Raw genomic sequence first — 14,169 nt, forward strand, 5'->3', positions numbered from 1 at the left:
CATTCACAAAGAAATTTACTGAAGCAGATTCAGTACTCTAATTTTGTAGTATAATCTAAACTGAGCAAATAGCATATTTTCAAATATTTCAATTTTCAAGTTCATCAAAACCTGCTGTTTTTGGAATAGCTATTTTGTTCCTTTTTCTTGTTTTCCTCTTGTACCACAGCATTTTATTAATCGTTTAAAACTGCATTCCTATTTAGAAAAAGCACTGTGGAACAGGTGATTGAAAAACTTTACAATGAAAAACTTTACAATGTTGCCATTAGTGCATTTGTTTGCCTCCAGGGACAGTGCAATAAAGCTAGTGACAGAGCCCACCCCAGGTTTAAATGGGTTAATACAAGACAAGTGCTTAGAATAGTCTTGACATGTAATAATCACTCAACATGTGTTAGTTATAATCATTTCATAATGCTGAGAAGACAGCTAACACTGAGGTTATTTTCTTTCCTCCCGGGTGGAGGGTCAGCCGTGTGGTGAGAGGCTGCCCTGCACACACTGGCTGTTTACCCTCTCCCACCGGACCCGTCAGTGAAGTGCAGGCAAGAGCACCTCCCTCGCAAGACTGCTGGGATTCAATGTGAAAACTCATGTAAAAGCCCCAGTTCGTACGCAGAGTAGGCCTCAAATAAGTATCTGTTGATCCTAAGCTTCTTTCTGTACATGCTGACAGTAACTTCTCTTTCAAACAATAAAGACCAACCAAAACAAAATAAAAGCACACAAGCCAACACAAAAAATATAATCCCTCTTTCACCCCAATTCTGTAATTATTTTCCATCACTCCAAGAGGCAGGAGAAAAAAGAACCTTCTTTCTTCAGAGCCAGTGATTTACAGCCAGTTGCATGATGGCCTCTCTGGGAGGCTCCATAGGTTAACACCCTGTGGCTAGAACCACTCGGGGAGCGAATAAAAATATTCCTCAAATATTTGTTTTAAAAAGGCCAACTTAATTTTAAAATTCATTAAGTAAGCCAGACGCCTTTGGTGACAGAATTAAACATGCTACACGTCCCAAGACACAATGATTGAAGACTCCACATTTTAAAACAACCAAGGACTCAGAGCTTGGAGCAAGGCTTTGCCATGAAGAGAAGGAGAACAGTGGCCATCCAGCCGTCCCGACGGCTATTCCTCCCCCTTACGTCATTCCCTTGACAGCTCAATCCCACGGGGGTGGCCCAGGTGACAAGGGACGCACTATGTGGGGAGTCTGCGCTCCCCTGGGCCACCCCTTGGTCTATGCTGCCTGGTAAACACTGGGCCACCCTTCACTTCTCCCCCTGCCTCCTCCACACTGTTGGTGTCAAGGGGTGGGGCACGGGGACTTGGACCCAGGAAGACTGGCCATGAATCTCAGCTCCGCCCGTAAGGCTGCCAAATCGCTCGCACCTGCTAATCATTTCTCCATCTGCAAAACAGGGACAGTATCCACCTCATAGATCGTTTTGATGAGCCAAATGCAGAAATGTGGGGAAAAAGCTTAGCACTGAGCCCGACACGTAGTAAGAGTTCAATACGGGGTACCCAATGGCTCCAGACCCTGCACCATGAGCGCCACCAACCATCCTGATCAGGCTAAGGTGCCCTGAGGATCACTGTGGCTCTCAACTCCCACCACGCAGGCCTTTCTCCAGGTTGCTGGGGCCACAACCAGTTCATGCTGCAGCAGGAAGAGGTCCATCTGAACTTGTCCTGTCACATCTGTTATGGCCTGTGCTAGACATAGCTCTCCCCCAAATAAGTTAATCTAATCTGGTGACCAAGGAGTGCACATAAAATGCTCACTGTTATTTTTATTACATGAATGCTCCTATGCTATAGAAACATAATGAAATTATATCAATATATAGGTATGGTTCCTAGAATGTAGTTCATGCTCAATAAAGCCACTGAGTAATTTTAGTATCAGTTCAGGCTGAGGCATGTGTAGCCACAGGGATCCTCTGTGGTCTCACAGCCCCTTACAGGTCTCCCTGGAACCCTGGGCCCACACTGGCAGTGCCTCTGAGAGGTCTTGTACTCCATCCTCAACCCCTGCTGCCCATAGCTACATACATCTGGAGGCATCAGCCCCATGACCTAGGGCTCTTGTGAAGGCCAAGTAAGAGGACAGGTGTGGAAACACCTTGGGGCTCCACTGTGGTGCTGCCCCACTGGTGCAGGGGCTGAAGGTCCAGTGGGTAATAACAATCATTGCAGACAGCAGACTTGAGTTTGAGTTCAACAGCCTGGTGGTCTTCACCCCTATAGCCAAGTAAGCTGTTTCCTCCTGTGTAACATGGGCACGATAACAGTGCTAACCCCCTCAGAGAGTTGTGAGAATTGTGTTGTTGTGTGGGATAATGCAGAGAGAACCCATTACAAAATGCCTAGCGCTTGTGAGTGCTAGATAAATATTAGTGGTTACTGTTTTTAATAACAAAGCACCAAGGTTCATGAATGATTTACCTAGTTTCTCAGCACTGGAGAAACCTGAGGATGTCCCCGGACGGCATCCCTCTCACTTACATTCCCTTAGACTTTCCGGAGCTGGAGGGAAAGCTGTGCCTGTGAATACCATCTACCCTGTCCTGGAAAACCCAGGCGGAGAACCGCTGTGGAAAACAGATGAAGATGGAGCAGCAGGTCCTCTAGAAATGCTGGCCACTTATGGAAATTTGGGCATTTTTACTTAGGGAGAGGAAAAACGGAGAGAAATGCTCTCATGTACTAAAACAAATGTTTACTTGGAAGGGGAAGCATAAACAAGGCGGAACGTTCGGTGGGTCACTGAAAGTTTACAGTCTAAATGAATTCTTTATGGCTCTGCCCCCAACTGGCTCCAGCTTTGACTATAATGTCTTCTTGAAACTAAACACTTTGAAGGTAACAAAAACACGTGGGCTTTTAATTTGGTAATTTGGCAGTGGTTTAAAAAAATATTTTACATATCTATGAATACAAAATGAATATGCTTATTCGGCTTGCCTGTCAGAGTACTCCATGGTGGGTACAAAGAGGTACAAAGACCTTGACCACAATGCAGAGTCTGTTACCTTCATGATGAACAAGTCGATAACTCTCCAGGCTGTTTCTGGACACTTGGGATAATAACTGTCTTATTCACCTGGCAGGAATTTTTCTGAGATCCAAATGAAAGGACCAAGTAAATTCTATGACTTGTTATTAAATATACACTAGGAAGGCAAAACAACAGATTCTTGACATTTTCAAGAAATTCTTTCAACCTCAGTATTTTAGGCTTTAATATTGTGAAAGATAACTTTTTTGCACTGAAGGAAGAAATTCAGACATGTTACATCTTTAAATGTTTTTTAAAATCATTTTAGGGGAAAATGATGATATACAAAGTATTAATTTTAAAATGTTTCCGTAAAACAGTTTTGTTTCAAAAGAAACGTCCAAGAATTCTCTGGATGGGGTATAATAAATTCACAGTAGAAAATAAGAGATAATGCTGAGGCTTGTATGTTTATTTCCTCGTTGCTGTCCACCCACTGCAGGCTAACAGAAGCCCATTAATATTTACTCTTCAAAGTGATCTAACCTGCTGACCTAAAAGGGCCTGTGGTCCACAAACGGCTGCAAATGGCACATTTCAAAACATCACAAATTAACACTCTTAGTAAGCTCAATGTGGCTATATTCCTTAGCAATGACATGTCATTGCCTTTATTTTTTCTTAATTTCCTTGGGCTCCATGGATTGTGTGTGTGTGAATTTCCTACATTACTGAAGTGATGTTTGGGAATGGAGGATGTTCAAAACAGGAATGAATAGTATGTGCCCTCACTCCACAAAGAACACTGAGTCCCGCCATGTCTATGCAGAAGCAGATGGCAGCAGATGGCATCACGTGAGGACACCTGAGGCAAAGAAGATGCTTTTCCAAAGCTGGTTCTGATGTTGCTGAGCGTCCCAGTTTGGAGACTGAATGCTCATGTGTCAAGAGCGATTTCCAAAAGACCAATGAGAAAAGGAGTTAATTTCCTAACCCCCATGTCCCCAGCTCCACATGGCTTGGGAGTAATCAGGCTGCAATATGTTTTGGTTATGATCCTTTTTATGCTCCTTTTCTAAGAAATAAAATGTCACTATAGCTACTGATGAAAATCTGTACATAGAATAAAATTCTTGTTTTTGATTCTTTTTGTCTGCACTGCACTTATTGATATACATCAAAAAAGAAATTTATTTATATTCAAAGAAAGGATGACTAGACTCTCTAAAGACCACCTGAGAACCTTGAAACTTTCCATTCTTCTACTTTGCTTTCAAATACGTGCAGTGAATCTCAACTTCAGGCGTATTCTTCGCAGAGTCTTCCAAATTTCTGTTAGCCTGCTTTCATTTTAGTGGCCTTACCTCAATCTTACCTCATTTAGGAAAAATGGACAGGAAAATGCTATCCAATTCCATTCTGTTACTTATTTATTTATTTTTAAATAGAAGAAAGTAGTCTATTTTTAAATAGAAGAAAGTAGTCGGAATTCTACTTCTGGTCTAATTAAGATCTCAAATACTTCATTTACCACTCCTCACCTTGGGCTGTCCTTAGAACATTTTAGCCTGAAACTGAATAAGCTAGCAATACTCTTTATTTTGCAGGATGAATCTTTATGCTCCTTTTTAAAAAAATAAAAATGCTTTTTTTCCCCATCAATCAGGGACTGAAGACAGGTATCATTAGCTTCATTTTGTAAAGGGAGAAACTAAGGCGAAAAGAAGTTAAGGGACATGCCTCTAGTCATCTAGAAACTCAGTAACAGATCTGGGATTACAACAGAGAATTAACACCCCTGTTGAGAACCATAACTGCCTTCTGGTGACCGAAAGCAATATAAAAATGCCACTTATCCAACAAGGGTGGTCATGCGAATTGGGGACTGCTCCAGAGAAGCAAAGGAAGCTAATACCGAGGGTCTTTTGTAGGCCCTGAGTTAGTCGTGTTACATCTATTTCATTTAATTCAGCAGTATGCTCTGAGAAATATAAGCAGGAGTTTGTTCTGTAACAGGCATACATTAAGAAAGTTCACTCCTGTAGTGCTCATATACCCCGGCCACTTTTGTTAGTTGCCTGGTGTATAATTTTTTAGGGTTTCTTTATGCAGATTATTTCCCATCCCTCTCTAGTAGCAAACAGGCAGTCATACTGTACACATTACATAGTCCCTCCAATTTTGCTGGCTAAAAAGTGTCACAGGCACAAGGGCTGAGTTAAAAGGAGAGCAAGTGGCAATTATCCATTCTATTAGAGCCCATCCCCATTTTGCTGGAGCCTTGCTTTAAAATACATTGGCTATCTGGGTAACCTGAACAACAGATTAACCATAAATGTATTCCTGGAACTTAAGTTCCTCTTGCCTCAGTGCTGTGTACAATTATCAGGAACAGGGACGCACAGGGTCAGGACGAGAATCAGCATCAATTCAAATTCTGTTAGGGCAGCATAACATTTCATTTCAATAACGCAGACAAATGCATCTTCAAAATCATCATTACACATTATAATCTTAAAATGCATGAGCTGATCTTGTTATTCTAATCCCTGTATTCGGTTAGCACAGCATTATGGAAATGTTTACTTTTGGGTATATATTTTTCTTGCATACATAGGAACCAAAGACATTTGGATCTATGCTAGAGCTGTTAAGAATAATAGACTTAATCACTCCATAGCCAAACTAACATAATTTTTGTTTTTCTGTTGAAATTAAATAAAAACTCTTGTACTGTCTGCTCATTTTTTCACATTAATTTCTCAGCAAGATAAGCTCCTTATAGACAGGCTACATACTTCACAAGACCTAGCACACTGCGGTAATTTAAAAAAAAATTGAGCAATCATAATATAACTGCTACGGATAAACTTAGTCCTACTTTGAGGTTGCTACGTAAATATGTAGTCAGTGACCTTGGACTGGGAATCTTGTGGGTCAAAATCTTGAATACATGGGAAACAAATGTCCTGATCAAGGGGGAAAACTTTCTACACAGCAATTCCAGGTGATCGGGATGAATTCTAGGTTGACTTACCTTGGGGCAAGGATTTGGGCAAGGTGCCTTTCTGGTATCCCTTTTATTTACATGAAGTAGCCCCAAACTTAAGGAAAAAAAAAAAAAAAAAAACCAAGTGTAAAAGTACCAGAATAGAAAGGCATTTACATGGAGAAAGACCCAGGGCATGCTTCTGTTCTCTGGAGATTGTATCCTCGGTTTCCACCCAATCCTGAGTCCTTATCACTGGTCTCCATCCTAAGGCTCTCCAGCATGAGGTTATAAGATTGATTCCCTTTTAAGACTCACCCAACTTGTTACCTTTTCTAATAAGCCTTCTCTGTTCAATTTTAAGCCTAAAGTACATGCCATTCTTCTACCTTCCCTCAACACTCTGTGCATGTGTCAATCTTTAAGCCCTCCACACCATGATTTGCTGTCTCTTCTACCTATCCCCAACCAGACTGTGATCTATTCAAGAACTAAATAATGTAGATAAAGCTCTCAATGCCTGGCACTTTGTAGGTGCTCAATAAATAGTAGTGTCCTTTAGGAAGTCTGAAAATATATTTTTGGCTAAACGGTATACTTAGAAATCTCTGGGTCATTTCAGATTTTTTTGATTATGAGGTATATAAATTAAACATAATAAACCAGCAGATCACAGATGCAAAACCTTAGTGGTTTAGCCCATTAAGTGGTCACTCTTAAGGAAAGTCAGTATCTTTCTTCTTATTTTCTTATTTGTCAAAAGCAGAAATTAAACATGAAGAAAAAAAGAGATAACATTCTCTAATCATTTACAAAATACATCTTTTTATATAGGATTAAGCTCACAAATAATCTACAAAGATTCACTGCTTTAAGGTGAAAAGGTGGCAAGGATCTCAGAGTTCAGCTTCTAGCTCAACCCCTTTGTATTTCATGGATGTGGAAAACGCAGGAGCAATAGTTTAGCAGCTGAAATCAACTCAACTCTTTAATCTGACAATTACCAAGCAGGGAGTTATTCATTTTCACTGTGCTTCTGTTGCAAAACATGTTTAAAGACTCAGATTTCTTGCATTGGCTGGCTAGGACAGCGACAAGGCTCAGACACCACAGCCCTCCTTCCAAATGCCCACAGTGACTGGTGAGACAAGCGTACATGGCAAAAGAAATATTTTGAGAGCTGACAGCTAAGAAAGTACATTAAAACCACCATCGGACCTAACTCTGATTCTCACCTTGGCCACAGCAGGATATATCATCTTTTTGCCACATCCATAATAGGAACTTGTTAGTGCTTAATGAAATCAATACACACGCTAAAGGATGTGTACACTTTTCCCCAAAGCCACAACTAGAAACCACTCTAGCGACCACAAGTTCAATGAAAAAGACAGCTGTCACTTTGGAAGAAAACACTGGACAGGCCAGATCCAAGTCCTAAAGAACCTCAAGGGGACGAGAACTGACAAAGAACTGGCTAAGAACAAGTAATATGATCTATCCAACTCAAGGTGTTTCTCGCTAATCTTCACTACTCAAGAGCCAGAGTTAAAGCCTTGGATTCGTGGGGCCATTCACTACACAAGCTCAGTTTCAAGACACTAAGGAAGGTCATCTACTCAAAATAGGTCAATTTCATCCTTTTAAATCCCAGGAAAATAATTCCACAAATGGAATGAGAATTTATTATGTTCTATATTCCTATTACTTTAATAACTTCTGGGAGCACTGACAAATCTAATTTAGAAAAAGATAAATTTGGACTCTAGCCCATAAAATTAAGAAAAACACTGTTCCTAATGGTAAGTTTTCTTAAAATGCCATTTAAATTTAGGCAAGTCATTTATTTGGCAAGCCCTCTTTTTGTTTTTTTTTTTATGAGGAAGGAGCCTGTATTGATTACTAGACTCTGCACTATTTTCTGTCTGGCATATTTAAATGTCTAACAACAGCATTCTTATTTGGACCAGCATTCTTATTTGCTCATGGAGATTTTGTTCTAAGCATCTGTTCAGTTCCCTGTACAAGGCACTTCAGGTAGCTGCCCTGCAGAGGGCAGGACTGCAGCACACTGGGGGTAGCAGGTTTGGTGCAGAGCTGTCCTTCTTCCCATATTCTTGGGGGTAATAGTAGAGGCAGCTGCATGGGGAAGTCAGGAGGTGCTGGTCCTGATCCCAATTCTGCCACCAGCTTCAAAAATGTTCCTGGGATTCACTTCTTCTAAACAGTACAACTAGAAGGTATTTTCTAAGGAAGGTTCTCCCTGCCAACAATGTAAGGCCAAAAGCCCAGGAAAAAAGAGACTCATGTACAAATTTCCCCAAATGCTAGCTTTATATATTTATCATGATTTCTGTTAGTCCATAATTCCTGTTCTTGCCAGTAAGGTCAAGGAGTCTCCTACCAGTAAAATAATGAGCCCGTGAAAAATGCATTCCAAAAGCACACAGCACAGTAAGATAAATGGTCTTGTCTGTGAATGAGTACGAATTTAATCTCTAATGAACCTCCCCCAAAGAAGCCTTACCTTCTCTGTCCTTTCTACACTGGGACTCATTCCCAAAAGGACAATCACTTTTTTTCTTCTAAGTCAAACTATTGTGTTTTCCAGGTCCTCCAATGTCAAGTTCAAATGTTATCTGTTTCAAAAAGCTGTTCCTGATCTTTGCAACCAACCAGTCTCTGCACTTTATTCCCTACGTCTGCCCCCTTCCAACTCCCAGAGCGCTTTTCTCCAATGGCACTAGTGTTCTACGACTACTTGTAGGTTGATATTATGCTTCTGGAGGGGGAAGCAGGGCCTCGCTTTCATTCTTGAGCTTGGTGTCCCCGAGGGCCCACCCCAAACAGTGCCTTCCACACAGCAGGACTCCACTGAGCTCACGTGAATCCAAGTACTCGAGTACAGAGCAGAGGTAGAGGTTGGACAGGGGTTTCTGTGCTAATTAGAACCAGGTCCCCATATAAAAGAGCAGGATACTGTGATGCATTAAGGGGAAATAGCAGGAATACTTCCACATACACTGGTTTGTGCGTTGGCAGGTATGCACAGGAAGGGGCAGCATGTCTACTCCATCAGGCTGTCTTAGTTTTATGGTCATCTCCTACCTCCTTCAGCTGATTCTCTCATTTGAACTTTTGGTAACAGAACTTTCTGTCATTAACTTTTGCTACGCATCTGAATTATTCCTAAATACAGTTCAGCTGCCCATCTTCTGATCGGCCATTTTCAGAGGAAATAAAGTTAGATTAAATAAATACTATGTGAAAGGCTGTATTTGATTTCTGTAGCCAAGAGTGTTCCTGAGCATGCAGTTTTATAAAGAATCTCCTATTTGCTCTAGTTAATTTGATATTATATTGCATTGCCCATAGTTACAGAGCACAATCCCCATCTGTACATCACCACAGCTATTTCAGAGTGGTAAACATGTTTGTCCGGATGGTTACTGAATATTTAAAGAGGTTAACATCTTTTCCTGAGTCTTATTTCCCTCTGCACTCGTGACTAATATAACACTATTAAACAGCATGGACTTGAATTCGACCATTTTCTGTTTGGATAATTTCTCTCCATTTTCTGGCTTTATGAAAGAAAAAAACACACGTATTATCACATGTAGGGAAATCAGGATCACGAGAATGTTAATTTAGAAAATTCCAAATGGAGAACGGAGGGTGCAACTTTGGGTATAAAACGCAGGACCCAAATACCTAGGGAGTCTTTCAATAAGGACGAAGAGTGCTTCAGAGGACAAATGAACAAGGAAGATTCTATCCCACAACCCAAAGCCATCGAATTTTCGGATGAAGCCTCAGGTCCTCACCTCTTGTTTCTGTCCTCCAGCTGCAGTGTGTACACCGTGCCATCAGCCGCGTGCGTCCTGGCGTTACCGTCTCCCCATTTCAGCTTCAGGCTCTGGGGCCCAGCAGCGGCACATTCGAGCCTAGGAGGCAACGGTGGTAACGGCCGAGTTTTTGCTTTAATGAACTGACTAAATGGTCCAGCTCCAATTTCATTTATGGCCTGAATTCTGATCCTGGAAAAAGGAAAAAAAATCACAAAGGTTGTTGGTTTAAGAAGCAGTGATTCCTCATTTGAAATAAACAGTGTGTGGTGTATTTCTTACTTGCCCCTATAAGCAGTGTCACGGAATAAAGGAAAACAAGTTAAAAATAATCCAAGACAAATAGAGAAATGGGCAGCTCGGAAGACAGATTGTCTTCTCCATTCCAAAAAGTAGCCCCAAAAAACCACATTAGCAAGATATCCCTTAGTTCTTTAATGAAAAGAAAGAAAGAAAGAAAGGGAGAGAAAGAAAGAAAGAATGGCAGAAAAGGGAAGACACACTAAAGACTTTCATATTTTGTTCTAGCCACCCTTCAGCTGCCTCAAAGTCAGTTTTAGGATAACAGCTCTTCAACAGCACATTTTCCTCCCCTTTCTCCAGCCTCACCCAACAACCTCTGCTAGTCCTTAACCAGTGCTATGTGTGCAGGCACTGCTGGTAACAGAGTGTCATTCAGATGTGCAATTATCTTAACTGGATGTTTACTATGTGCAGTGTTATGGGTAATAAAGATATACTAACGCTGCTCTCATGGTCTAGGAACTGAAAATCAAACAGTTAAAATGTATATAGAAAAAATTTCCTATTATCATTCCTATTTTTCTTGTTCTTCTACTTCTAGTTGATTGAAAAAGTTCTCCAAGGTCATCACACAACACATTGATGGCACTGCCCCACCTTCATCCTCAACACTCCTTCCCGCAGTGACTGCATGTTATTGAAGCTTGTTTCCTCCTGGCACTGAGTGGCCTGCAGACCCCTGCAGAGGCCTTTCTCCTCTGCTTCTCAGACCAAAGGTCTCACACTAACTCCCACCCCACCCTCTGCTCTTCCTCTCTTCTTCCGTACAATATGGACAGTCCTCTCAATAACTTCAGCATTCCACAGCTTCATCCACTTAAGATCTTCCCCAGGTCTGCCTCTCCTCCATCTCTTCATGCCTCATTACTAGGCCTCTAGTAGAAACTTTCACCCAGATCCCTTGCTAGGTACATAGGCATCTTATTGGGCTGAATGAGCAGTGTGGTGTCACTAGTTCTAAAAGTTTCAACATTTAAAGTTGATTTGAGTTTGAAACAGTGTTTCAAAACACATGATAATGAAAAATACAGTCAAAGAGAAATTCTCAGGAAACAGATCAGTTTAAAATATTCTTATAATTTAGTTTTATGTACTTCTCACTTACAGCAATTATTGCTTATATCTAAATAGAAAATATCATTTAGGTATTACAATACCTTAATCCATCATATGACCTCAAATTAACCTTAATTCTTCAAATTTAAAATTACATAGTCCAGCAAGTCAATCTAATGACACATCTGTAAATTGTTAAGAAGAAAAAAAAAACCAATAGATTAATTCCAGGTGAGATGGAATAAGCACGCTCCACCGAGACGTCTCTCCCACTGAAGGCAGCTATTAAACCTGGACAAGATAAACAGAGCAGCAATTTAAGAAGTCCAGAAAGGAAATAGCAGCTGAAGGACTTGGGGAAGAATTTCAACTATCACCAAACCAGCAGTGAATTTACCATTTTTCCCCTCCTTTACTCACTGGATTAGACTCAACGGCGCAGCCTGAAATCCAGGAACAGACATTTGCATGGGCAGAGGGCTGCCTGGCTCAAAAGAAAGCAAAGAGTCTCTGAATGGTCAGAGTGAATGGGGGAAAATTCCCCCATTCCTCTTTTTTAATTTCTTTTCTACACTGTCTCATTCTCCAACCCTTAGCCAGTTCCATCATATTAACAGCCTAAAGAAGAAAAACCACATGATCATACTCATTGATACAGAAAAAGCATCTAATGAAATTCAACATATGTTCATAATAAAAATTCCCAGCAAACTAGGGATAGAAGGGAAATTTCTCAACCCAAAAGGGGCATCTATAGAAATACCTGCAGCTAACATTACACTTAATAGTGAAAGACTAAATGAAAGATCATAACAAAGCAAGGATGTCTACTCTCACCACTCCTATTTAATGTCAGGTACCAGTCCCAGCCAGTGGGGGTGGGAAAAAAGGCACAGAGATAGGAAATAAAGTACTGCAAGACACTGCTGAGACTATCGAAGACCACCTAACTAGACAGAGATATACTGTGATCATGAATTGGAAGACTCTACACAGAAAAAATGTCAATTCTTCCAAAACTGGATCTATAGATACAATGCAATTCTAATAAAATTCCAGCAGGATTCTTCTTAGTAGATATAGATAAGTTGATTCTAAAAGTTACGTGGCAAGACAAAGGAACTAAAAATTGCTAACGCAAATCTGAAACATAAGAATAAAGTTGGAAGAATCACACTATCTGATTTAGAACTTACTATAAAGCTTACTATAAAGTATTCAAGATAGTGTGGTATCAGACAGACACACAGACCAACAGAACCAACACATATATGGCCAACTGATTTTCAAAAATGTGCAGAATGAATTCAACGAAGAAAGAATAGTCTTCTTAACAAGTGGTATTGGAACAACTGGATATCAAAAGGAAAAATAAATAAATCTCAATCTAAACCTCAGGTCTTATTCAAAAGTTAACTCATGGATCACAGATCTAAGTGTAGAATGTAAAATATAAAACTCTTAAGAAGAAAACAGGAGGAAATATTTGTTACCTAGAATTAAAGAATTTTTAGATATGATGTGAAAAGAATGTATCCAGAATGCATCTAAGACCTTTCAAAACTCAGCAGCAAAACAACACAAAACAACCCAACTAATAAAAAAAAATGGGCAAAAGACTGGAACAAACATTCCACCAAAGAGGATATACACACGGCAAATATGCACACAAAAAAGATGTTTAACATCATTAGCCACTAGGAAAATGCAAATTAAAACTACAATGGGGTAATACTATATCCCTATTAAAATGGCCAAAATAAAAAATGCTTATTAATACCATTCTGGCAAGTATAAGGAACAACTGAAACTCTCCTATTTTGCTGGTGAGAATGCAAAATGGTATAGTTACATTGGAAAACAATTTGCTTACAACGTTTCTTATAAACTTTAACATACATTTATCATATGACCCGGCAATCACACTTCTTGGACTTTAGAGGAATTAAAGTTTACGTTCACACAAAAGCCTGCACATACACGTTTATACCAGCTCTATTCACAATCACCCAAAACTGGATGAGTATCTGCCTCACAGTCTGGAATGTAGCAAACACTTACCGCTGATAAAGTACAGCAAAAGTTCCATTACAAAGAGCCTTACCTTTCCCAGATTCTATTAAACTAGGGCTACATCAGGTCTCTTATAGATAATGCAATGTCACTCTCTCAACATAGCATTGAAAGACTACAATAAATTCTTCTTTGCTTCCCAGCGTGAGTCTTGTAAAATAGTTGCATGGTATTAAGATAAAGAGTTTTTCCCCTATGATTTGAAAAGTAAGAAATTTTTCTGCAACTGGAGAGGAAAAATCTTTTTAAAAAGGTGGTCATCATTGTGGTAGAAATTATTACCTTTTTTCCCTACTCAGGAAAAGGGGATTAAGCCAGACTTTAAGTCTCAGTCTGTTTTCAATGGTGTACAAATTTCCTCACCTACAAAGTTTATATCAATGTCTTTCCACTGTCCAGACTGCCATTCCTTCTCTTTATTCTGCGCAGAGGTATTCCTAGAGCCCAGAGGCCAAGATGCTTCCTTCCATCTGCTTGCCCATATTCCTCCAGAGCCAAGCTCACCTGTATTCAAGGTGATCCTACTGTTTTGCTCCATGCAGCCTCAACAGCCCTTAGCTACATTAATAAGTAAAAGGAAGGGAGGTAATGGGTTGCTTTAGATTGCTGTTCTGCTCAAGACAAAAAAATTGAGATCTGAATCATTTACAAGAATTAAAAAATAGCTTATAATACACAAGTATCAAGATGCAGAAAGAAATGTAGATTTAATATTTACTTTTGTAAATTCAATTTCTTCACAAGGCCTCCCCATAGGTACTAGGTTCCTAATATCTGTAGCTCTAGGGTTCTCTGACCTTTTAACTGGGAAGTATTTGGTAGGCATATCGAATGTTAGCCATACACACACACACACACACACACACACACACACACACACACACACACA

General features: G+C 40.1%; 1 protein-coding gene across 5 annotated transcripts in view; it reads right to left on the reverse strand.

The window, feature by feature from the left end:
• FNDC3B (fibronectin type III domain containing 3B) overlaps window positions 1-14,169 on the reverse strand; it is a 357,581-nt gene that overhangs the window by 24,745 nt on the left and 318,667 nt on the right. For all 5 annotated transcript variants that reach the window (XM_029213894.1, XM_029213895.1, XM_029213896.1 and 2 more), the window contains one exon: window positions 9,828-10,040. In XM_029213894.1, the coding sequence (XP_029069727.1) occupies window positions 9,828-10,040 (213 nt within the window). The remainder of the gene's footprint in view (window positions 1-9,827; window positions 10,041-14,169) is intronic.

This window comes from Monodon monoceros, unplaced genomic scaffold (genome assembly GCF_005190385.1).
Source record: "Monodon monoceros isolate NGI ecotype Baffin Bay Population unplaced genomic scaffold, NGI_Narwhal_1 Super_Scaffold_11, whole genome shotgun sequence".
In the NCBI taxonomy this organism is placed as follows: Eukaryota; Metazoa; Chordata; class Mammalia; order Artiodactyla; family Monodontidae; genus Monodon; species Monodon monoceros.